Source organism: Leucoraja erinacea, chromosome 9 (assembly GCF_028641065.1).
Source record: "Leucoraja erinacea ecotype New England chromosome 9, Leri_hhj_1, whole genome shotgun sequence".
Lineage (NCBI taxonomy): Eukaryota > Metazoa > Chordata > Chondrichthyes > Rajiformes > Rajidae > Leucoraja > Leucoraja erinaceus.
The window spans coordinates 39,894,834-39,920,431 of record NC_073385.1 but is presented as its reverse complement, the minus strand read 5'-3'; the positions used below and the strand labels follow the sequence as shown (position 1 = coordinate 39,920,431).

The 25,598-nt window shown below is 45.0% G+C and overlaps 1 protein-coding gene across 1 annotated transcript in view; it reads right to left on the bottom strand.

Annotated features, from left to right (window-relative positions):
- The window catches only part of tdrd9 (tudor domain containing 9), a 99,061-nt gene that overhangs the window by 56,168 nt on the left and 17,295 nt on the right, over positions 1 to 25,598 (bottom strand). Inside the window, exons 11-20 of the mRNA XM_055640623.1 lie at positions 24,511 to 24,595; positions 23,911 to 23,968; positions 21,978 to 22,082; positions 19,570 to 19,667; positions 19,033 to 19,164; positions 18,681 to 18,843; positions 18,512 to 18,575; positions 11,705 to 11,768; positions 4,907 to 4,951; positions 1,875 to 1,928 (exon numbers count right to left, since the gene is read on the bottom strand). Of these exons, the coding sequence (XP_055496598.1) occupies positions 1,875 to 1,928; positions 4,907 to 4,951; positions 11,705 to 11,768; positions 18,512 to 18,575; positions 18,681 to 18,843; positions 19,033 to 19,164; positions 19,570 to 19,667; positions 21,978 to 22,082; positions 23,911 to 23,968; positions 24,511 to 24,595 (868 nt within the window). The remainder of the gene's footprint in view (positions 1 to 1,874; positions 1,929 to 4,906; positions 4,952 to 11,704; positions 11,769 to 18,511; positions 18,576 to 18,680; positions 18,844 to 19,032; positions 19,165 to 19,569; positions 19,668 to 21,977; positions 22,083 to 23,910; positions 23,969 to 24,510; positions 24,596 to 25,598) is intronic.

Genomic DNA, 25,598 nt, shown 5'->3' with positions numbered 1-25,598 from the left:
AGTGCCATTAATAGTGCCACAAGTGCACTCTCCAATTACCTATCACAAGGATCGGAACGGCACGCGGTGGGAGCGCACCCCTGGTAAGCAAACCAGGTACTCCGAAATCTGGGACGTGGGTGTCGTTTTCTCAACATGCTGAGGAGCTTGTAGCTCATAACAGCGTTGTCACCTCAGTAACAGACCAGGAAGATGGTTATGCTCATGGTGTTATTTACCGCACAACAAGTCCAGCCATTAAGCAAACAGAGCCTGGACTCCCTGATCATCTCACCGAGAAACTGGTGTTGTCATACAGGATTTAATAAAAGAAAACACATCGGGTTCCTCGGGTCTAGGGTTTGATTTTATGGTACACCCATATGGCAAACGACTGTGTATAACAAGACACATCTAACAATACATAGCATATACTCGGAACATTCGAGGTCAGAGTATGGAGTTGTTTATCTCTTACAAGAAACTGCATGATAGGGTCACGACTCAAACTATATCAAGGTGGCTCAAAATGGCAGGAATAGACACTGATGTTCCAACTCTCATTCCACCAGGACTGCAGCAACATCCGCAGCAATATTGTACAGGTACCCACAGACCAAATCCCCAGAATGGCAGGAGGGTCATTTTAAAAAAAAAGGGTTTTTCCACAGGTTGTATAATAAACCAGTTTATTTGGAGCCATCATTGTATTAAGAAAACATTTTAGGTTCAACAAAATAATTTGCCCGATAGGTTACAGGGTTATGATTCTCAAAATTTTAAAAAGTGTTATATTTTTTCGTTATACCACACAACTCTTTGTATAATTGTGTTTTAAAACTACTAATGATGCTCTCTCCCAATACCCAAGGCAGTTGTGAAGCATGGACTCGTTCCACGGCATGAGGTCACAGAGCTTTGAAATCTTCACGAAGTCACTCACGTGACTCCGAAGTAAAATAGTAAGATTAAACGAGAACTTACCAGTTTGAAGTTTGATCTGTATTTTATGAGGAGTTACGATGAGGGATTTCGTGCCCTCCGCTCCCACCCTCGTATGATCATATCAAAAACTGGTATCTCTTTGATAATCTTACTATGTTAGATCATTATAGGTTCCTGTGACCTCACACCGCTGCTTTGAAGTATGGCACGCATGCGTGGAAGCGGGGTTCTTCACGAAATCCCTCATCGTAACTCCTCATAAAATACAGATCAAACTTCAAACTGGTAAGTTCTCGTTTAATCTTACTATTATCCTACATACTAGGGACAATTTACAATTTCACTAAAGCCAATTAACCTACAAACCTATATGGCTTTGAAATGTGGGAGGAACCAAGAGCACCCGGAGAAAACCCATGCAGTCACAGGGAGCACGTACCAACTCCGTAAAGACAGCACCCATAGTCAGGATCAAACCTGGGGCTCTGGCACTGTAAAGCTACAGCTCTACCACTATGCCACTGGGTATTGGTGACGAACCTGAGTATTTATAGCATTGTGTTTTTATTTTGGACATAATCACATGCAGTATAATACACATTGTTCCTGTGTATTGTTCCATCTTAATATCAGAAGTACATAATATTGTCACACAGAAGTAGAAAACAATATTCAAGTGTTCATTCTGCTACTTCTTCCCCAAAAGGAATATGTTGTTACTGTGAAATCCTATAAAACATTTTGCTAAGTTAAGGAAACTTACAATAGATGACAGGGAGTATGAATGAGAATGCAGCCATATTTCTTAGTGGAAGAACAGAGCTTATATGATGAACTATTTCACATTAAACAACATGTTATACAATCTGTGTAGGAAAAATCTGCTGATGCTGGTTTAAACAAAAGATATACACAAAAAGATGGAATCTAATGGTACATAATAATCTCACCTCTTTTATTCTTTTTATTTGGATGTAATTGGATTTTCCCCACTCCAACTCAGCCTGTGTTACATTAAGATAAAATATGCTGGCATGATACACAAGTTTATAAAGATTTCATATGTGATATCAGATATTGAATTATGGATAAGAATTAAAATTGCAAAGCTGAAATGAATCTAACAGAGCAAAAAAAATTATGAACTATAGATATCACCTACAAAATAATATCTTAATAGTTAACTGTACAGAATTTTTTTAACAAGCTCTGTCAAGATTAATGAAGTAAGAATTCGAAAATTAGACTGTTAAGATTTTTGAAACAAAAATATCAGAAAGGTACATTACAATGGAACAAAAAATCTGTGTAAATCAAAGTTGTTTTTTCATTTAGTGTGTTTTCAACTACATGTTTTAAAAATTCTATTTCTATCTTCTTCAGTCTTTGTGAACTGAATTAATGACAAAGACTGCAAATAGATCACCTCCATTTTGGGATGCATTTTTAAGTTTTGCAGAAATGGAAATGCTGCAGGTGGGCTTTATCCTTCAAATGCAGGAGGTCATGCTGGAGTGAAAATTCTAGCATTTTAGTTGACTAGCAATTAAAGAAACCCAATGGCTTAACTCAAAGAAATGTGGATTTGTGTGCAGTCCAATAATTGCACAGCTCATCAGCTCCAATGGCAGAGACCATGGTACTCTTGATACATGATATTATGCAGAGGTACATCTTGTATATAGTATGCACTATATACAGAGTATATTTTGGCATCACAGGTAGATAGGGCGGTAAAGAGTGTTTTAGTACGCTGGCCTTCATCAGTCAGCGTCATGAATATGGAAGTTGGGACTCTGCATTACAGTTGTACAACACATTGGTTAGACCGCATTTGGAGTACTGTAGGAAAGAACTGCAGATGCTGGTTTAAACCGAAGATAGACACAAAATGCTCGAGTAACTCAGCGGGACAGGCAGCATCACTGGAGAGAAGCAATGGGTGTCTGAAGGTCTCGACCCAATACGTCACCCTTTCCTTTGGAGTACAGTTTTGGTCACCCTGCTCTAGGAAGGATGTCATTAAACTGGAAAGAGTGCAAAGAATATTTACGAGAATGTTCCCAGTAACTCGAGACCCTGAGCTATTGGGAGTAAATTGGAGGCTAGAACATTATGTCTGGGAGCTGAGGAGGATGAGGGTTATCTTATAGAACTGCATAAAATCATGAGGGGACATACAGGGTAAATGCAGTATTTTACTCAGGGTAGGGGAAATCAATAACCAGAGGACACAGGTTTAAGGTCAGAGAGAAAAGATTTAATAGGAACCTAAGGGGGTAATATTCAATATTCAAGTATATTGAATATTCAAGTATTCAATATTCAGGAGGGATAGACAGAAAGGAAAAGGTGGGGTAGCGTTGCTGGTTAGAGAGGAGATTAACGCAATATAAAGGAAGGACATTAGCTTGGAGGATGTGGAATTAATATGGGTAGAGCTGCGAAACACTAAGGGGCAGAAAACGCAAGTGGGAGTTGTGTATAGGCCACCTAACAGTAGTAGTGGAGTTGGGGATGGCATCAAACAGGAAATTAGAAATGCATGCCACAAAGGTAAAACAGATATAATGGGTGACTTCAATCTACATATATATTGGGTGAATCAAATTGGCAAGGGTGCTGAGCAAGAGGATTTCTTGGAATGTATGCGGGATAGTTTTCTAAACCAACATGTAGAGGAACCAACAAGAGAGCAGGCTATTCTAGACTGGGTATTGAGTAATGGGGAAGGGTTAGTTAGCAGTCTTGTTGTGCGTGGCCCCTTGGGCAAGAGTGAGTACAGAGAAGGTTCACCAGACTGATTCCTGGGGTGTCAGGACTTTCATATGAAGAAAGACTGGATAGACTCGACTTGTACTCGCTAGAATTTAGAAGATTGAGGGGGGATCTTATAGAAACTTACAAAATTCTTAAGGGATTGGACAGGCTAGATGCAGGAAGATTGTTCCCGATGTTGGGGAAGTCCAGAACAAGGGGTCACAGTTTAAGGATAAGGGGGAAATCTTTTAGGACCGAGATGAGGAAAACATTTTTCACACAGAGAGTGGTGAATCTCTGGAATTCTCTGCCACAGAAGGTAGTTGAGGCCAGTTCATTAGCTATATTTAAGAGGGAGTTAGATGTGGCCCTTGTGGCTAAAGGGATCAGTGGGTATGGAGAGAAGGCAGGTACAGGATACTGAGTTGGATGATCAGCCATGATCATATTGAATGGCGGTGCAGGCTCGAAGGGCCGAATGGCCTACTCCTGCACCTATTTTCTATGTTTCTATGTAACCTTTTCACTCGGAGGAAGGTGGAACAAACTGCCAGAGGTGGGAGTTGAGGCAGGTACTATAGCAACATTCAAAAGACGTTTGGACAGGTACATGGTTAGTAAAGGTTTAAAAGGATATTGGGACTTCACCTTTAATATCAGGAGAATGATTTTGTGGGATATTTGTGACAAATCCTTAGCTCAATGTCTGAAAAAAGGTCCTGACATAAAACGTTCCTTATCCATTCCCTCCACAGATGTTGCTTGACCTGTTGAAAGTCACAGCTCCAGCACTTTATGCTTCAAACAAGATTCCAGCATCTGTTGTTGCTTGCCACCTTTGCTGAGAGTCCCTGGTACTTATATTCTTAATTTAATTCTATTGAAAGGGAGCTGTGGAAGGTGAAGAGCAAGTTACCCTAATTATTGGAGACAGTCCTGCTTGCATTTCTGGGAATCGAATGTCACATTGTTACATCCGTTCGTGCTCAATTAGATAACACGAATGAAGATAGTGGAAGAAACTAGTTCCAACTTAGTTCTAACTTATTTTGTCTTCTTGATTAAATATAATTTGGGGTTTTAAATACTCTAATTATTGGTAAGTAAATGCTTTGAAGCATCAATGTAATCAGTTTTATAATTCATGCGAGATTGAATGTAATCTATTAATATAGCTTGGTTTGAAAAGAAACACCAATTGAAGAAAAATAATTACACAAACCCTAGGGAATCTCAGCTGCCCTTGTTCTCTGCAAGTACGCCATGCCTATGACAAAAATGTATGATAAAGGTTAACAAATTATTTACTAATCCTAATATGGATACATTCAGAAATAATGATTGAAGTTGACCTCTCACTGACCAAGACAGTAGAAATACCTCGGTGACTGCCAATCACCACCCACCACCCCCCCCCCCCCCCCCCCCCCCCCCCCCGCCCCCCCCGGACACTTATTATTTTTTTTATCAAATCGTTTGCTATGTCGCTCTTCAAGGGAGATGCAAAATGCATTTCGTTGTCTCTGTACTGTACACTGACAATGACAATTAAAATTGAATCTGAATCTGAATCTGAATAAATACACCATGGGGAAAAATGGATAAGTGACTGCTTCATAGAAGTAGCAATGATGAGTAAGCTTGACACCAAGTCTAAAGTAAATAACTATTTGCATCCCCAGACTCAGCGGACCAGCCTGAAGGGTTCTCCATCCACCGTTTGGACCGTACGCAGGCATCTGGGAAAGGGAGAGGAGGGGGGCGTCTGCCTCATGGTCAACTCTTCGTGGTGATCAGACGTGGCAGTCCTATCAAACTCCTGCTCTCCACACCTGGAACACCCAGGCGAAGTGACGCCCTTACAAACTACCGAGGGAATACACCTCCATCATCCTGACCGCGGTCTACATCCCACCCCAGGCAGACGTCCATCTGGCACTGGAAGAGCTGCACGCCGTGGTCAACAAGCACCAGACAGCTTACCCCGAGGCATTTACCACCATAGCCGGGGACTTCAACAAAGCCAACCTGAAGAAATAGCTCCCTAACTTCCACCAACACGTCACCTGCAGCACCAGAGGATCAAACACCCTTGACCACTGATACACGATCCAGTCAGAGGCCATGCTGCAAGATGCACTGAGTGATGTCGACTGGAATATGTTCGAAGCAAGTTCCAGTGACGTCAATGAGTTCGCGGAAGCAGTCATGGACTTCATCGCAACAATAACCGACAACATCGTCCCCACGGTAAGGGTAAGCACCTTCCCGAACCAAAAACCCTGGGTAGACAGATCTGTTCGTGTGGCCTTGAATGCTCGTACCGCTGCCTACAACTCGGGCTTGGCATCAGGAAACATGGACGTCTACAAGGCAGAGTCCTACCGAATGCGAAGGGCGGTGAAGGACGCAAAGAGAAGGTACAGGGACAAGATGGAGTTACAGATGGAGCAGCAGGACATTAGAAGCCTGTGGCAGGGGCTACGGATTGTAACCAACTACCTAAGCACCGCTCCCTCATCCGCATGTGCCGGCACCTCCCTAGCTGACGACCTGAACTCCTTCTACGCTCGTTTCGAGAGGGGCAACACCACTCCAGGTCTGTCGACTATCGACAATACCGAAGCTGAAGGGAGGAATATGCACACATTCTCGCTGTCCGAGCACGACGTGAGGAGGGCACTGACACGGGTGAACACAAGAAAAGCTGCAGGCCCTGATGGCATCTCGGGGCGCGTACTCAAGTCCTGTGCTACGCAGCTAGCTCCAGTGCTCACCACATTATTCAACCTCTCCCTGGACAAGTCCGTGGTCCCTGCCTGCTTCAAAAAATCCATCATTGTACCGGTACCAAAAAATGCCTCCCCAGCCTGCCTGAATGACTACCGTCCGGTGGCCCTTACCTCGGTAGTCATGAAATGCTTTGAGAGGCTGGTGAAGAATCACATCTGCGCCTTCCTCCCTCGGAACTTGGACCCGTTGCAGTTTGCATACCGTCCGAACAGGTCCACGGACGATGCGGTCTCCCAGGTCTTGCACACCGCTCTCTCCCATCTGGACAGCCAGAAGGGGGGCTACGTGAGGATGCTGTTCATAGACTACAGTTCAGCCTTCAACACAATAGTCCCCACCAGACTGGCCGGGAAGCTACTGGAATTGGGGCTCAACACCTCCCTGTGTGCCTGGGTCCTGGACTTTCTCACCGCCAGGCCCCAGGTAGTCAAGATGGGAGGGAATACATCGAAGTCCCTCACCCTGAGCACAGGATCACCCCAGGGTTGCGTCCTCAGCCCCCTATTGTACACACATGACTGTGTGGCTAGGTTCAGCTCCAATTCAATAATTAAGTTTGCTGATGACACTGTGGTGGTGGGCCTGATCTCAGACAATGATGAGAGGGCCTACCGGGAGGAGGTGGCTGATCTAGCACTCTGGTGCCAGGAGAACAGCCTCCTCTTGAACATCAAAAAAACGAAGGAGCTGATCATGGACTTTAGGAGGGCACATCATCCGAGGACGTACACTCCATTGAGTATAAATGGGGATCCTGTGGATAGGGTGAACTGTTTTAAATATCTGGGAGTCCACATCTCTGAGGATATGACATGGTCATCACACGCCTCAGCACTGGTGAGTAAGGCAAGGCAGCGCCTTTACCACCTCAGGCAATTGAGGAAATTCAGAGTGTCTCCGAGGATCCTCCAGTGCTTCTACGCAGCGGCGGTGGAAAGCATCTTGTCCGGGAACATTACCATCTGGTTCGGGAATTGCTCTGCCAAGGACAAGAAGGCTCTGCAGAGAGTAGTGCGTTCGGCCGAACGCACTATGGGAACTTCACTCACCCCCCTGCAGGAACTATACAACAGGAGGTGCAACTCCAGAGCAAACAAAATCATGAGAGACCTCTTCCACCCCTGCAACGGACTGTTCCAGCCGCTACGGTCAGGCAAACGCCTCCGTTGCCATGCGGTGAGAACGGAGAGGTTGAGAAGCAGTTTCTTCCCAGAGGCAATTCGGACTGTAAACGCCTTTCTCACCAGGGACTAACTGTACAGAACGTTTTTCCTTCTATTATTTATTATGTAAAATAATATGTGTGTTATGATTGTGTTTATAATTTGTTTGGATGTTTTGTTGTTCCGCGAGCATTGCCACTTTCATTTCACTGCACATCTCGTATGTGTATGTGACAAATAAACTTGACTTGACTTGACTTGACTTGACGACCATCAAAGATGCCTATCGCTCTATCCCTCGCCCTCACTTCGGAAAATCCAACCATTCAACGGTGCTGCTTCTTATTGCCTACAGGCAGCAACTGAAGAATGCACCCCCAGAGGACTGTACAGAGCTGGTCGGAGGGGGCAGAGGAACAACTCCAGGATTGCTTGGAGTCTGTAGACTTGGCAATGGACCTGAATGAATACGCCACAGTCGTCAGACTTCATAAGGAAATGTGTGGAGGACCAACAAAACCCTGGAGCGTATTGTTGCGTCACAACTTCATTCCCACCTCCTTGCGTTCCTCAAGGCTCCGTACTCGGCCCCCTCCTCTTCATCATCTACATCCTCCCCCTTGGTCAGATACTCCGCCACTTCAACCTGGACTTCCACTGTTACGCCGATGACACCCAGATCTACCTCGGCACCAAATCCTGGTCCTCACCTACAAAGCCTTCCACCATCTGGCTCCCACATATCTCACTGACCTCCTCTGCCCCTACCAACCCTCACGGTCCCTCAGATCCACATCAGCCGGTCTCCTCTCCATCCACAAGTCCAACCTCCGCAGTTTTGGGGACAGAGCCTTCTCCAGGGTAGCTCCCAGGCTCTGGAACTCCCTCCCCCAACTGATCCGCAATTCCGTGTCCCTCACCATCTTCCAGTCTCGCCTCAAGACCCATCTCTTCACCTCTGCCTATCCTTAGCCCCACGTCCCCCTCCCTTTTCATCTGTGCTTGAATTGCCTCATATTGTGTTTTGAATTGAATTCTGTCTTTAATTTGTGTACTAGTCATGTCTCTACTATTTATTTCATTCCGCTTACATGTTTTTCCTCTACTTGCTAGATTTTTGTACGGTGTCCTTGAGACTCTTGAAAGGCGCCCATAAATAAAATGTATTATTATTCCGAGTGTTTCCTAACCAGGAGCCTTGGATAAACCATGAGATCCGCATTCTTCTGAAGACCAGATCCCGGGCGATGCAGAGGTCTATAAGTTCAGATACGACTTTAGTAAGGCCATCAAAAAGGCCAAAAGGGACATCTGCTCCAAGCTGGAGGATGAGACGGATGTTCGGCAACTGTGGCAGGGCTTGAATGCCATCACCTCCCACAAGGGAAAATCAGGAGGCAGCTCAAACGACAGCGAAGCCTCACTCCCTGACAAGCCTATTGCGTTCTACGCATGGTTTGATAGGGAGAACACTGATGTGTCTTCCCGATCCCCTATTCGCCCTGACGGTGTTGCAATCACTGTCACAGAGGCCGACGTCAGAAGATCCTTCAGGGGGGTTAACCTTCGGAAAGCGCCTGGACCTGATGGTATACCCGGTCGAGTTCTCAAGACCTGTGCAGTCCAACTGGCGGGAGTTTTTGCAGACATTTTCAACCTCTCACTTCTGAGGTCTGAGGTTCCCACCTGCTTTAAGAGGGCATCAATAAATACCGGTGCCCAAGAAGAGTAACGTCTGTGGTGATGAAGTGCTTTGAGAGGTTGGTTATGGTGCACATTAACTCCTACCACGACAAGAACCTCGACCAACTATAGTTTGTATACCGCCACAACAGGTCAACGGAGGATGTAATTTCACTGGCTCTCCACTCCGCACCACTTGGACAACAAAAACACCTACGTCAGGCTGTTGTTTATAGTCTACAGCTCGGCGTTTAATACCATCATCCCTTCCAAGCTGGTTACCAAGCTCACAGAACTGGGCCTCTGCGCATCCCTCTGCAATTGGATCCTCGACTTCCTCATCCACAGACCAGTCTGTTTGAATTGGAGGAACCATTTCATCCTCAGTAACAATTAGTACAGGAACACCTCAAGGCTGCTTTACTCACTCTATACCCATGATGCAAACTCCATCATCATGTTCGCCGACACCACTGTGGTTGGATGAGGAACGAGTCAGAGTATAGGGGGAAGAGTCAGAGTACGGGGGGGAAGAGTCAGAGTATAGAAGTCAGATGAGGACAAGTCAGAGTATAGAAGTGAGATCGACTGACTGACCAAATGGTGGCAGCACAACAACCTGGCTCTCAACGTCAGTAAGACCAAGGAACTGATTGTGGACTTTGGCATGGGATGATGGTAGAAAGGGTCAATAACTTCAAATTCTTAGGCATGCATATATCAGAACATCTTTCCTGGACCCAGCACACCGATGCAACTGTAAAGAAGGCACATCAGTGACTCTACTTCCTGAGAAGGTTACGGAGATTCGGCGTGTCGAAGAGGATTCTCCTAAACTTCTACAGGTGCACGGTAGAGAGCATTCTGACTGGTTGTATCGTGACCTGGTTCGGCAACTTGAACGTCCAGGAGCGAAAAAGACTACAAAAAGTTGTGACCACTGCCCAGTCCATCACCGGCTTTGACCTCCCCACCATCGAAGGATTCTATCGTAGTCGCTGCCTCAAAAAGGCAGCCAAAATCATCAAGGTCCCACACCATCCTGGCCACACACTTATCTCACCATTGCCATCAGGAAGAAGGTACAGGAGCCTGAAAACTGTAACATCCAGGTTCAGGAACAGCTTCTTCCCCACAGCCATCAGGCTATTAAACACAACATCGAATAAGCTCTGAGCTGCAAAAGACTATTATTATTTGCACTATATTTGTTATTTATTGAACTTTTTCTTTTTTTCCCCCGTTACGTACAAGGTTTACATATTCACATATTCTGTTGTGCTGCAGCAAGTCAGAATTTCATTGTCCTGTCCAGGACACATGACAATAAAACACTCTTGACAATGAGATGTATAGTAGAGATTGAGATAAATTGACGCACTGAGAAAAAAATTCTAGTTTGTTCCATATCCTCTTTGCTGTTCACTTCACCTCAAATTTTGCATTATCCCACAAAATATTTTTAATTTCCAGTATGCGTAAATCCAGGAGCCAATAAGGCAACAGGCCTTTAAGACCCAGATAAGACTGCACTAATAAGAACGTCAACATTTGAAGGGCACTAGTTGGTCCCAGAAAGGTGGTGAAACTTTGTGTACTGCCTCAGTGAAGTCTATTCTTCTCCCACTCCAATCATTGCACTTTCGTGCTTATCTATGATTGTGCTTATCTATAACATGATTTTGCTTATCTATAATAGGATTGTATGCAAAACAAAGATTTTCACTGCACCGAGGTAAATGTGACAATAAAGTATCATTGAATCAAAGTATCATTTAATCATTTTTCTTTGTCCTATTTATACCACTCCCAGACATTTTGTGACCGATACCATCCTTTCCCTCAGCACAACCATCCCTTCTTCATTCACCACCTCCTGATATTCAGACAATCATAAACATTACCCTTCTGTTCTCTCACCATCACCTCTCCCTCAACCTACATGCTCAACGTTGTTTCTCTGCAAATTGAAAACTCTCTCTTTCCACCAATTACTGCCTGACCTGCTTTGTAATTCCAGTGTTTGTTTTTATTTCACATATCCTCCATCTACAGTATTTCACTTTTGGATTGGCTGATCTCCTAATGAAACTATATTGTAGAAAATAATATTGATTTATGCACATCGTTTATAAAGAACTATCCTCCATCTACTGCACTTTAAGAAAAAATACTCTGGTGTTTTCGTGGAGATTTGTGGGAAGATTCTATCATTTTAATTTCCTCTGCTCTTTAAAATAAGTTCACCAGCTTCTTTTGTTAATCTGTAGAAGTTTGATGCGTCAATTCATTGCCTGATGCCATATTAGCAATAAACCCTCTATTAATTATTACATGATTTAATGTAATGTGGAGCAACATTTGAGTGGTTGCTTTATTACCTTGAATGCATTCACAAGTGCAATGGAATCACTTAATGTTCCATCTGAATACTCCATTTTATTCCTGCAGAAACACAAATTATAATTTAGTTTAGTTGAGAGATACAGAATGTAAACAGGCCCTTTGGCCCATCGAGTCTGCGCCGACCAGCGATCATCCAGTACATTAACACTATCCCACACACGAGGAACAATTTATAATCCTTATCAATGCCAATTAACCTACAAATCTGTACGTCTTTTGTGTAGAAGTGTAGAAGAAAACCGAAGTACCCGGAGAAAACCCATAGTAACAGGGAGAACGTACAAAATCTAAATAGACTGCACTCAGAGTCAGGATCAAACCAGGGCTCTGGTGCTATAAGGTAGCAACTCTATCGCTGCGCCACCGTGCTGCCCCAAAATTAAACCACTAAAATTCATGAGTGGATGGCATTTATAATTCATACTTAAGCACATTAAAAACCTTGCATCTTAGAACAATCAGTGGACAATGCTGTTATTTGTTGTACTTTTTGTCATGTTTAGTTTAGTTTTAGTATAGATACAGCGCAGAATCAGGCACTTTGGCCCACCCTGTCTGCACCGACCAGTGATCGCCACACATTAACACTACCCTACACATACTATGGACAATTTTACATTTACACCAAGCCAATTAACCTATAAACCTGTACATCTTTATAGTGTGGGAGGTAACCGAAGATCTCAGAGAAAACCCACGCATGTCATGGGGAGAACAAGCAACCAAGCATTTGTAGTCAGGATTGAACCCGGTCTCTGGCACTGTAAGGCAGTCGCTCTACAGCGACGCCACCGTGCCGCCCCAAAATTAAACCACTATGTACTGAATTCACTTTATTTACTGTTGCAAATTTCCTAGTTGTACATCTATAAATTTATCTGGAATGTCAGAGACGATAGAATTATATAAAACTAGATCAAAGGGGACCCGTTGGGTCCCGTCCCCTCAACGCGCGTTGCTGGGGGTGGGAGGCCTGCGGCATCACTCACACTAACCACCCCCCTTGATGTTATATTAATATTATTCATTGGCTCCTTTTACCCCTTCCCTGCCCTATCTCGAGGAGCAGAGAGAGTGGGGCAGAGAGAGAGGGGGGGATGGGGGGGAGGGCGGATGGAGTGGGGGGGGAGAGGAGGGGGGAAGGGGGAGAGATGAGGGGGGGAGAGGGGGAGGGAGCTGGAGTGGGGGGGAGGAGAGAGAGGGGGAGGGGGGGGGGGGGGGGGGAGGAGAGGAAGAGCAGGGGGGCAGAGAGAGGGCAGAGGGGGGAGGGGGAGAGGAGGGAGGGGGGGAGGGGGGGGGGGAGCGTTTGGGCCGTGAGAGGGATGACGGGGGGAGAAAGGGAAGAGAGAGGGCGGGTGAGGGGGGGGGAAGGGGGGGGGGAGGAGGAGAGGGACGGGGGAGTGGGGGAGAGGAGGAGGGAGGAGGGGAGGAAAGGAGGGGAGAGAGAGAGAGGGGGACTTGAACTCGGCAAGCGGGGGCAGCGTGGACGGGGAGACTGCAAGCGGGGCGGAGGGGGGGCGGCAGCTCTCGGGACCTCTCGTCCTTGTGGGACTTCTGAAGCCCAACCAAATTACTGCGTGTTTAGCGGCTTCAATCCTGAGCCCTGGGGGGGGGTGGGGTGGGGGGGGAGGGGGGTTGGCTGGGCTGCGGGCGGCGGGGGGGCGCGGGGTGGACGCGATGGGGGGGGGGTCAGCGACGGGGGGGGGGGGGCGACAAAATGATTGCGGGTGGGGGGGGGGGGGGGGGGGGGTTAACGTAACTCATAGCTCGTGCAAAAACAGTGCCCAGCAGGCTGCGCATTGAAAACTCTGCACAGCTGGTCGCGAGGAGCAGAGCCATTGTGACGTCATCAGCTTCAAAAAAGATCTCAGATTTGTGAACAATTTTAATTAAAAAACTCAAGAAATAATTAATCAAATTTTCAGTTGCGCTTTTCGAGATCATGAGGTAAATCTGTAAGAATATGTAAAAGTCACCGTTAGCGCGTCGTGTTTTCGAGATGAGAATCACAGAAAAATACGCAAAGACACACACACAAATACATCCACATCCAAGATCAGAGTTTTATAAGTATATTGATTATGAGGAGGCATAGATAGGTTAGACAGTCAGAACCTTTCTCCCCAGGGTGTAAATGTCAAAGATTGGAGGGCATAGCGGACAGGGAACAGGGCAAAGTTTAAAGATGAGTGGGACCTCCCCAAACTCAGCATCTTCCATACTCTTATACTTGGTGAAGATGAGAAGTATTCGGAGAGGTACTTACACACATCCCCAGACTCCACACATGGATTCCAGAGGGGATCGATTCTTTTCATTGTACCTCTTACTACTTGTAAAATGTCTCAATCTTACCTTCAATGGACATTTCATGGCCCCTTTATGCCCTCCTACTTTATTTCTTAAGTTTACCTTTGTCAGAACATGCTGGACCTGAACTGTTACTAACTCCGTTTAAAAGACTCTCATTTGTCAGCGGTCGTTTTACTTGCAAGAATCTATTCTCGATCTACTTGCGTCAGGTTCGCTCTTGTGCTATTGAAATCAGCCTTTCCCAAATTCAAAATCACATCCCTTTCTATAACTACCTTGAAACTTATAAATTTATGGTCACGGAGTGACCCCCATTGATACTTCCACCACTTGACAACTTTAATTTCGTAAGGAAAAGTACCGCCTTACCTCAAGTACAAATAGTTAGTCACAAAAAAACTCACATTGGACACACTTTGGACTCCATCCCATTTCCTCTCCTGTTGCAAGCCAAACATAACCCCAGTGAACTGACCGCCCTTCTCATGCCCAAATTCTACTTGTATGCCTCAAATTATTCTTCCACTAGGATATCGGCAACACTGACATTAGTGAAGTATGAAGGATGCTAGACTGATGATAGAGGAAACATAAAAGAAAATGATCAGTGTCTGTCAACTGTTCGCAGTCATCAAGGTCAAAGGTCAAAAACTTTATTTGCCATTTGTGCTTACACACATAGGAACTCTTGTGCGGTTGTGCAGAGAGTCAAGTCAAGTTAAAAACGCCCTTGGCCTCGCTTGGGTCCTGCGCCTGGTGGGGAGGCTACTGCTCTACGACCTGGTACGTGCTGCCTTTAACCCCTCCCTCTCTACCTCATCCCCCTCCCTCTCTACCCATCCCCTCCCTCTCTACCCATCCATCCCCTACCCCTCCCTCTCTACCCCCCCCCTCCCTCTCTACTACCCCCCCCCCCCTCTCTACCCCCCCCCCCTCCCTACCCCCTCCCCCTCACCCCCCTCCTCTACCTTTCTACCCCTCCTCCCTCTCTGTGTCCCTCTCCCCTCCCCCACTACCCCTCCTCCGCTACCTCCTCTCCCTTTCTACTCTACTCTCCCTCTCCTCCTCCTCCCCACTACCCCCTCCGCACCTCCTCTCTACCTCTACCTCCTCCTCTCTCTCTCCCCCCTCCTCCTCTCTCCCCCTCCTACCCTCCTCTCTCTCCCCCCCTTCCCCTCCACTCTCTCTTCTCCTCTCCCACCTCCTGCTTTTTTTTAAAGCCCACTGCTGTGGGCGGCTGGGGAGTGTTGGAATCTTACGTTCAGGAATGGCATGAGTTGGTGGACCACGCCTCCCGTGGGGGCTACGGGTAGGGAACGGGTGCATTGGAGTCTGCACTTGGTCTAATATAACTTTAAAACTCTCATCTTGTATGTGCTTATGTGTGTGTCTTTATATTTTCGCAAAACCACTTCGCGGTAACAATGAGATTTTTACATATTCTGACTCGCATTTCCCCCTCTAAGCAGTGATAAGTTTCGCTTAAGATTTTATGCTTTATTTCACGACTTATTGTTGATTAAAGTTTAAAATAATAAAAAAACTCAATTTTAAAACGACCAGCTTCCTTTGATAACGTCACAATGAGGTGGGCGGGCACGATAGGTCAACTCGGAGCCCGTTTCACACACAGAATATTCTACGAGCTTCGGGTGACGTTAGGGGGAGGGCCGCATTTCCAGAACATTCCTCAAATGCTTCACCACCTACCGAACGGTCAACCTGCTTCATTCTCACTGCTTGATGCACTCCTTCATGCTTCATTCTAATGTCACGAGGTGGGCGGGCACCATGGCTCAGGTGGGCGCCCGTTTCACACACGCCCGCTCGCGGCCTTGCTTGGGTCCACAAGTCAACACCTGCCCGCAGTCTCGCTCGGGGTCCTCGGGTCGACGCCCGCCCACGGCCTCGCTCGGGTCCTCAGCACGACGCTCGCCACCTCGCTCGGGGTCCTCGGGTCCACGTCCGCGCGGCATCGCTCAGGTCCTTGGGTTGACGCTCGCTTGAGGTCCTTGGGTTGACGCTCGCTTGGGGTCCTTGGGTTGATGCTCGCTTGGGGTCCTTGGGTCCACGTCCGCCCGCGGCCTCACTCGGGGTTACGGGTCGACGCCGGCCTGGTGCCCGGAGGGAAGGCTGCGGCCGCAGGCCAAGCCCAGCGACTGGGCCTGGAGCTGGAGAGGCCGAGCCTGGGACTTGGGATGGGGCCGTGACCAGCGCCGAAAAAGAAGCCGCCGGTAGAACATAGGACGAACCGGTTTCAGGAATGAACCTGTAGATGAAGTCGGGGACTGGACTGGAGACTGCGGCGGCCAAGCTGATGGCTGCAGTCTACAGCCAGGGCCGGGCTGAGTATGAGAACCAGGCTGGGTTCCTGGCGCTGCTCTACGACCAGGGTAGGTGCTGTGGCAGGGAATGGGAGTGAGGGGAGGAGTATGAGGAGGGAGATGGGGTGGGGTCTCTACCTCCCTCCCTCTCTGCTCCTCTCCCTCTTTACTCCCCTCCCCCTCTACCCATACCTCCTCTTTACCCCCTCCCCCTCTACTCTCTCTATCCCCATTCCCCCCCCCCTCAGTACCCTCCCCCCCCCCCCCCCCCCCCTACCACCACTCCCTCTCTACCCCCATCTCCCTCTCTAGGGAGTGGTGAGTATTGGGACCTATGGGTGAGTGGTGGAGTATTGCTTTCGGGAACCAGCCCTCCCCTGTGACGCCGCGTCCCCCCCCCCCCCCCACCACCTTACTCTCTACCCCCTCCCTTTCCCTCTCTACCTCCTCCCCCACTACCCGCTTCCCTCTCTCGCCACACCTGCGCAGTTGGGGGCTATGAGTGAGTGGATAGGACGGGGGATGGGGAAAAGAAGTGGCTAATAATATTAATATAATATCGAGGGAGAGGGATTAGTGTGTGAGTGTGACGCCGCAGGCCGCTCCCGCAACCGTGTGTTGAGCGAACGGGGGTCTCGCTTGGTCTAGTACATAACTAAAACTCAGATCTTGTTATCCTCCGGTTTGGCGGTCTTTCTATTTGCGCAAAAAAGGTCCGGGATAGCGCAGTTTACTTACTGTTCTCCTGTGCTGCGAGTGCGCCAAGTTTCTTTCCAATTGGTTGAATTTCGTAAAAGTTACCAAGGTTTAAAAATCTTTAAAAACGCGCCTGCCCGCAGATTGATTTCTTCTCCTGCCTGTCGGCACCGCTTGGATTAATCTCTTCCCCCTGTCACTCCCCGGGACGGTCCGCCCCTTCCTGCGCCATCGAGTCTTTACTGGAGATGAGGGTGGCCAGTGGAGGTTTCCAACCGGACTTTATGAAGGGACCTGAAGCAGCCCAACCCAGCCCCAAGCAGCAGCCCAGCATTGGAGACCCAGCCCAGCCTAGCTCGGAGTCAGAGATGTCGCCAAACGAAAAGCGGAGACTCTGATCCCAGCGGAGAACGACCATCGACCATTGTGAGTCCCCATCACACCGCCAATACCAGCCACTACCACTCTGGTCCCCCTCGCTCCCCCGCGATGTCCCCCCTCTTCCCCATGGCTCTTCCCCCGTTTTTTCTTTGAGCTCACTCTACCCCCGCCCACACCTCCCCCCCAAAACTCCCCCCACCACTCCCCACACAACCCCCCCCCCCCCCCCCCACACACACACCCCCTGCCCCCACATCCCACCGTCCCCCACAACACCCCCCGCCTGCCTGCACACCCTCCCCGCCCACACACAACCCCTCCGCCCACACACAACCCCTCCCCGCCCACATACCCCTCGCCCACACACACACCTTCCCCCGCCACACCCCATACCATCCTCTCCCCTCCTACACCTCTCCGTCCACCACACACACCCCTCCTCCCCTCCCATACCCCCCCTGCCAGACACCCCACTTCCTTCCCACGACTCCCCCACATGAAGAGGAGGGGGAGGGAGTGCTCGGGGATGAGGGGAAATGAGCCGCGCCTGCGCAGTTAGGGGCTATGGGTGAGTGGTGGAACACTGCGTTGCGGGAACGGGTTGCATTGGGGGAACGGGTTGCTTTGGGGGATCGGGTTGCCCTGGGGGATCGGGTTGCCCTGGGGGATCGGGTTGCCCGGGTTGCCCTGGGGGATCGGGTTGCCCTGGGGGATCGGGTTGCTTTGGGGGGATCGGGTTGCTTTGGGGGATCCGGTTGCTTCGGGGGAACGGATGAGTGGTGGAATATTGCGTTGGGTTGCGTGGGTTGCGTGGGGCGACCAGGCCTTCCGTGTGACTGGGACCCAACGGTTCCCACTTAGTCTAGTTGGAATATTAAAATTGTTGAAGGTTGCATAGGCAGCTGAATAAATATTCTCAGTTGAAAAACATTGTTTCTTGTACTGAAAATGTAGCAAATATTTAGTTTTTATAATGAAAATGGAGGATGAGCATTATAGTAGCTTGGCATTTTTTCTATCACTCATTTCGCTTCTCATTAGAGCATCTGGAAAAAAAATCAACTGTACCTGTATCCTTCAAGATGCTGCTTATAAGGAATTGCAAAGAAGTTTTTTAACGAAAGGGCAGCAGCTGAAAAGGAAAAAGGTTATTTTGAATGAGTTCCTGTAAAAGGATTTGCAATTTGTTTTTAATTTCTTCAGCATCTGCACTCCATCTAGGTTTCTGTATACTTACCAATAATAAGGCATTCTTCCAAACAACCAAAAACATGTCCTAAAACTACAAGTTTTCCTAATAGGAGATCCACAGGCAAATATGCCAACACTCTTCCTAAGAAAGTTAGATCTCCATCGTAGGGGTTTTCTATTCCTTTTATTTCAACAGTGAGTGCTCCCACCTTGGTGAAGAAAAAGTTAAAACATGTCAATTAATTTTTTGCCATTTGAAGAAACATCACAAGCAAATGGCAATTATTTTCTATATTGGATGATCGCACGTTATTAAAGTTAATCCTTCACATTTCATTTAAATGAAGCACTGACATTTAGTGAAGAGAACAATTGTTTGAGACTGATCAACTACTTACCTCTTTTAGTAGCAGGATAGTGCGTTCAATATCCTTCAGATTAGGTGGAGATAGAGCAGAAGCCAACAATGCTCTTGGTTCCCCCATATCCAGTAATTTTACTTTCAGTACAGTACTGCCCAATGGGCAACGCTGTGAAATTTATAAAGAAACACAAACATTTATAGTTTTGTATTTATCAATATCAGCAGCATCAATACATTTCTTTATATTTAGAAATAAATGTGTAATGGAAACATACATAAATAAACCTGAGAGCCATGAAATGTCTTTCACACAACAATATTACCAATCTAAAATTTTAATTTACAATTATAACAAGAGTGTGCTTGATCTGTCAACATAATCCAGTATTCAATTAGATAATAAAGCAAAAAATAGTCTTATTTCTAAGCGAGAGCAGATTACTTAGTATCCATGTTTTCCAGGGATGCTGCCTGACTCGCTGTGTCGTTTTTATAAACTAGCATTTGCAATTCCTTGTTTCTACTTATTTAGTACTAATTTTTTCCTCCCCTAGGTAAAAGGGATTTGTACCTGCATCTCTGGTATTGCATGATCAGGAATACAGTCTGTCCAGAAATCGCTTGTCACTAACCGATAGCAGTACCCTTTTGAAACACGTCCGGCGCGGCCTATTTGATGTATAAATAAAATTGGCTGAGAAAGTAAAAGGATTATGCAGCAAATTCAACTGCTTGTTCGTTGAAAAAATATGACAAATATGATTGGAAATATTTGAAAAGTCTAAACCCACCCAACCATGTATGCCTTTTACATTTGTGTATAATATGAGGATATCATTGAAGCTTGCATTTATTGCACATGATTAGTTGCCATTTATTTGATGTCTTTTGAACAGTTAATTTGGTACTAGTACTGCCACAGTATTGCTGTAAAAGGAATTCTGACACAATAAAAATATATTTCCAAGTGAAGATGTGAAATTTCAAGAATTTGCAGATGGCACTGTTTCATGGACACTGCCATTGCACGTCTCGGTGGAGGATTTGGGAAGGTGCTGTTTAAAGAGTCTCAGACATACCGCAATACATTTTAGTAGAGGATATACAGTGCATTCAGAAAGTATTCAGACCCTTTCACTTTTTCCACATTTTGTTACATTACAGCCTTATTCTAAAATGGATTATATAATTTTTTAATATCATCAATCTACACACAATACCCCATAATAAAAAAGTAAAAACAGGCATTTAGAAATTTTTGCAAAGTAATTAAAAATAAATAACTGAAATATCACATTTACATAAGGATTCAGGCCCTTTAGACAGTACTTTGTTGAGGCACCTTCGACAGCAATTACAGCCTCAAGTCTTCTTGGGTATGACGCTACAAGCTTGGAACACCTGTATTTGGGTAACTTCTCCCATTCTTCTCTGCAGATCCTCTCAAGCTCTGTTAGGTTGGATGGGGAGCGTCGATGCAGAGCTATTTTCAGGTCCCTCCAGAGATGTTCGATCGGGTTCAAGTCCGGGCTATGGCTGGGCCACTCTAGGACATTCACAGACTTGTCACGAAGCCATTCCTGCATTGTCTTGGCTGTCTGCTTAGGGTCGTTGTCCTGTTGAAAGGTGACCCTCCACCCCAGTCTGAGGTCCAGAACGCTCTGGAGCAGGTTTTCAACAGGGATCCCTCTCTGTACTTTGCGTTGTTCATCTTTCCCTCGATCCCGACTAGTCTCCCAGTTCCTGCCGCTGAAAAACATCCCCACAGCACGATGCTGCCTCCACCGTAGGTATGGTATCGGCCAGGTGATGAGCGGTGCCTGGTTTCCTCCAGACGTGACGCTTGGCATTCAGGCCAAAGAGTTTAATTTTAGTTTCATCAGACCAGAGAATCTTGTTTCTCATGCCTTTTGGCATACTCCAAGCGGGCTGTCATGTGCCTTTTACTGAGGAGTGGTTTCCGTCTGGCAACTCTACCATAAAGGCCTGATTAGTGAAGTGCTACAGATATAATTGTCCTTCTGGAAGGTTCTCCCATCTACTCAGAGGAATTCTGGAGCCCTGTCAGAGTGACCATCGGGTTCTTGGTCACCTCCCTGACCAAGGCCCTTCAGTTTGGCTGGGCGGCCAGCTCTATGAAGAGTCCATGTGGTTGCAAAGTTCTTCCATTTAAGAATGACCGCAGACTCTGTGCTTTTCAGGACCTGCAATGCTGCAGAAATTGTTTTATACCCTTTCCCAGATCTGTGTCTCGACACAATCCTGACTCGAAGGTCTACGGACCATTACTTTGTCTTCATGGCTTGGTGTTTGCTCTGACATGCACAGTCAACTGTAGGACCTTATATGTAGGGCTGTGTGCCTTTCCAAATCATATCCAATCAATTTAATTTACCACTGGTGGACTCTAATCAAGTTGTAGAAACATCTCAAGGATAATCAATGTAAACAGGATGAACCCAAGCTCAATTTTGAGTGTCAAAGGGTCTGAATACTTATGTAAATGTGATATTTCAGTTATTTATTTTAAATTACTTTGCAACCATTTCGAAACACCTGTTTTCGCTTCTTCATTCTGGGGCAGTGTGTAAATTGATGATAAAAAAAAGAATTTAATCCATTTTAAAATAAGGCTGTAACGTAACAAAATGTCGAAAAAGTGATGGGGTCTGAATACTTTCTGAATGCACTGTATATAGCACTACTGGCTTGTCGGTGAAAGGTGACATTTAGAGATGTGGATTTGATACCAATCAAGTGGACTGCTTTGTATTGAATAGTATCACTTTCCAGTTTTGGTGGTTCTGCACTCATGCAACCTAAGAGACTATTTCTAAATAAGCCCTGCAGATGGCGCAAAGGTTTTAAGAGTCAAGATGCAAATAATTTCCTGCAAGAAACTAGCCTCTGACTTGCACAAGCTACGGCAGTTTTTGTCAACATTCAAAATGTGCATAACTGCATTGCATTATTTCTTACCTTTCCTCTGATTACAACTCATCTTTGAGGCCCAGCTCAAACAAAGGCTCTGGTAGTTTGTGTCTTCATCACAAATCAGAATGCGGGTTAAACAGAAGTCTATCACTAATAATGTTAGAACAAGAAAAATATGTATCACTTTTATCAAACTGATTGCTAGATAGAAGAAATGCAGGGTTAATGCAAAATGCAAAAATAATACAAATATTTTAATAAAATCCTATTCAAAACTGTGCCAACGGACATATTGTAATGTTTTGTTTTCACTATAGGTATCTTGTTTTCTGGTGGCGGCGCCTTGTGGCTGCGGTTCGCCTTCATTTTTTGTCTTGTTAAGGGTATGTTTTTGGTTTATTTTTAGTTGTGTATATGTGGGGGGGGGGGGGGGTTGTGGGGCAAACTTTTAAATCTCTTCCTTGAACAGGGATGCGACCTTTTCCTTGTGGTGTCTCCGTTCCGCTGGGGCCTAACATCGTGGAGCTGGCGGCCTCCCAGTCTATTTCTGGCTAGCATGGGCACAATTGGTTTAATGCAGTCATTCAGCCTACAAAGACTAATCTAAGTACATGTCCCTCCCAAATTTTGAGTCATGCTTGCACAATTATGAGCAGGAATAAACCATTCAGCCCTAGACTGCTCTGCCAGTTAATGAGATCTCTGCTGATCCCCTTCAAAAATCAACTCTGCATTCTTTTTTATTCATAGTAATCTTTCATTCCCTTGCCTATCAAGAATTTATCAACTTCTACCGTAATAAAAATGTGAAGAATTGCTTCCATCACTCTGAGAAGTTCCATTGACTCAAGATGCTAAGATGCTAAAAATGTTGCCTTACCTTTAGCAATGTTACAAAATTTTGAGATTTTAAAAATCAAGTCTGCAATTTATCCCATCAGATAAAGCATAAAAAGAAGTTTAATTTGACACCTAATTCACTTTCATATCTCAAGTATTAAAAAAAGGTTATGGCCATTTTCATACTCGGAAATTAGCTATTGATTTTCTATGGACATAACAAAAAAGCTGTCAAAAGCCCATAACTTTCTTAAAAATTAAGAGAACTGAATGAAATTTTCAGTTATCATAGATTGAAGCATTCTGAAACAAATATAAAATAATCTTACTTGGATGACCTGAAATTAAAGCATTTAGTTAGTTAGTTACCCAATTGTAGCTAATTCCAAACTTCAATTACTAGATCTAAACATCTATCCATTTCTTAAGAAAAGATTAACATTTTTAAATAGCCCAAGTGTCCAAATAATATTCACAAAGAATTCACAATAAAACATGATTTTTAAATCACATTTACATTAATTTATAGGCCAAATGGAAGGAATATAGTGTTCAATTGCTGTAAATTAATGGCATTTAAATCAGCTTTCCCTGTGGAACGCGCTGGTGTAGAACGTTCACATTGCGGAAGATTTGTGCCCCAAATGCCCAGAAAAATACTGCGAGATATAATGGGCCCCAAATTAGCTACTCGCAACATAAAATTTTGTATAAAGGGATCTTAAGAAGCCCTTTTTAACGTAAAAATAAACAACCTACCTTCGTTGTCTCCTGTATGAGATCTGGCCCGTTGTCGGCGGTCGCGGGTTTAGAGGTTAATTTTTAACCTACTATAACAAGTAAATAAACCCCTTAAAACTAAAAATAGCTTGCGATGGAATTTTTCGTTAATAATTAACTAGGCTGAACATCCTCGATTTGAACAGCCTAGGGAAAATCGCGTTTTAAACCCGCCCCCCTCTAAACGGCGCCAAAATTGCGCACACAGGCTAGGACAGATTTTCAGCGACGCTTCAGGTACGTTTTACAACATACCTATTACCTTCATCTTAAATGGGAATCCTCTCATTTACAAATAATTCAAAATTTAGTCATACCTAACAACATTTCTCAAAAAGACATACTGATGAGGTCTTACCATATTTAACATCGGCAACTGTGACAGAGCTTTCAGCAATACTTGTTGACAAAATAATCTATTTTGTAAATGAAAAATATGCACTTTAAAATTTCATATCTACAACAAGCTTATAGCATAATAAATCTAAATAGTGATAGGGCACAAGATCTAATCTAAAATGGTGCAAAAGCCAGGCGACTCTCTGCATGCTGGTCCCAGAAATGGATCTGCAATAACGCATTAGAATCACTCTAATCTTTTAAACCACTACTCCAACAGCAGATCTGCACACTGTGGATGGCTTGATTGTAATCATGTATAGTCTTTCCACTGACTGGTTAGTATGCGACAAAAGCTTTTCACTGTACCTCTGTACACATGACAATATATTAAACTAAATTAAACAAAGGCACAACTTCAAAAGGCAAGTGACAGCTATAGATGCCTTAAAGCCTACTGTGGCGTTCTCCTGCCCAATCCCCTCAATATTTAAACATCGATCAATAATACCCTAGAATAAAATCAATAACCGATCAACTGCAACTAGCAAGGAAATTCCAATGCTTTCCAAACCCAAAACGCCAACCATTCTTTTGCACCAATAGCTTTTACTCTCACCTTTCTATAGCCTGGTACAGGGGTTTGGAATACATGACTTTGTTCTTCCAAGGTCACACTTGAGTGCAGTGGATATACATGCAGCCTATAATCAGAAGAATGAACTTTGAGTTGTATAGTAAGAATGCACCTTAAGAAAATTGTACAGCCTTTATTGTTTCAATGACACGACTAATTTGAAGGAAAAGTAGTATTCTTACAAGCTTATAGAAACAAGGAATTGCAGATGCTAGTTTACATTTTTTTTTAAAGACAGTGCTGGAGTAACTCAGTAAGTGAGGCAGTATCCCAGTACGACACGGATAGCTGACGTTTTGGGTCCCGACCAGAAATGTCACCAATACATGTTCTCCGTGGATGTTGCCTGGCTTGCTGAATTACTCAATTTTAAGTCATTCTTTAATTAATTAATTTTCCGTTTCATGTAGCTAATGCAAATTTTTCTGTAAGAGTTTAAATATTTTCAGATTGAAGCAGATACCAGGACTGTAATTTACTATGAAGTGCAAGCTTGCCTAGATTTTTAATGCTTGAATCATTGTCAATTTTATTTTATTTTTTGAAAAGTGCCACAATATTTAAACTGCAGTCTGTGACATAGTAAAGACCTAATGTCAAAGAGTAACTGATGTATTGAAGTACTTGACTCTTGTGAAGCAGCAAGGCTAAGATGGGCCAAGGAAATTCTTACCAAGTTGAAGGTTGGATTGAAAAAAGTTTATTTTCCATACATGGGAGTAAATTGGGCTTCTTACAAATTCTAGCTATTCTATTACAGTCCGTGTACACTTTGTGTTTAAAAAAAGATGCACCATGGCTACTGATATAAAGTGACATTGCAGTTATTCAAAATTTATATCAGTGCCACCTGCAGACATACTATACAATTGCAGATAATGCTAAATTATAATACAATGATAATTCCTGAGGAGACAATAAAAACAAATAATTTAATCACTTTTTTAATTCAAAACACTCCTTCAGTAGTTAAAAAAACAAAGACATTTCTTAAGTAAATCTACATCTCTGAAGAAATAGCTGGCAATTGAGAATAATTTGATACTTGCTTAAAGACACAGCAAAGACAC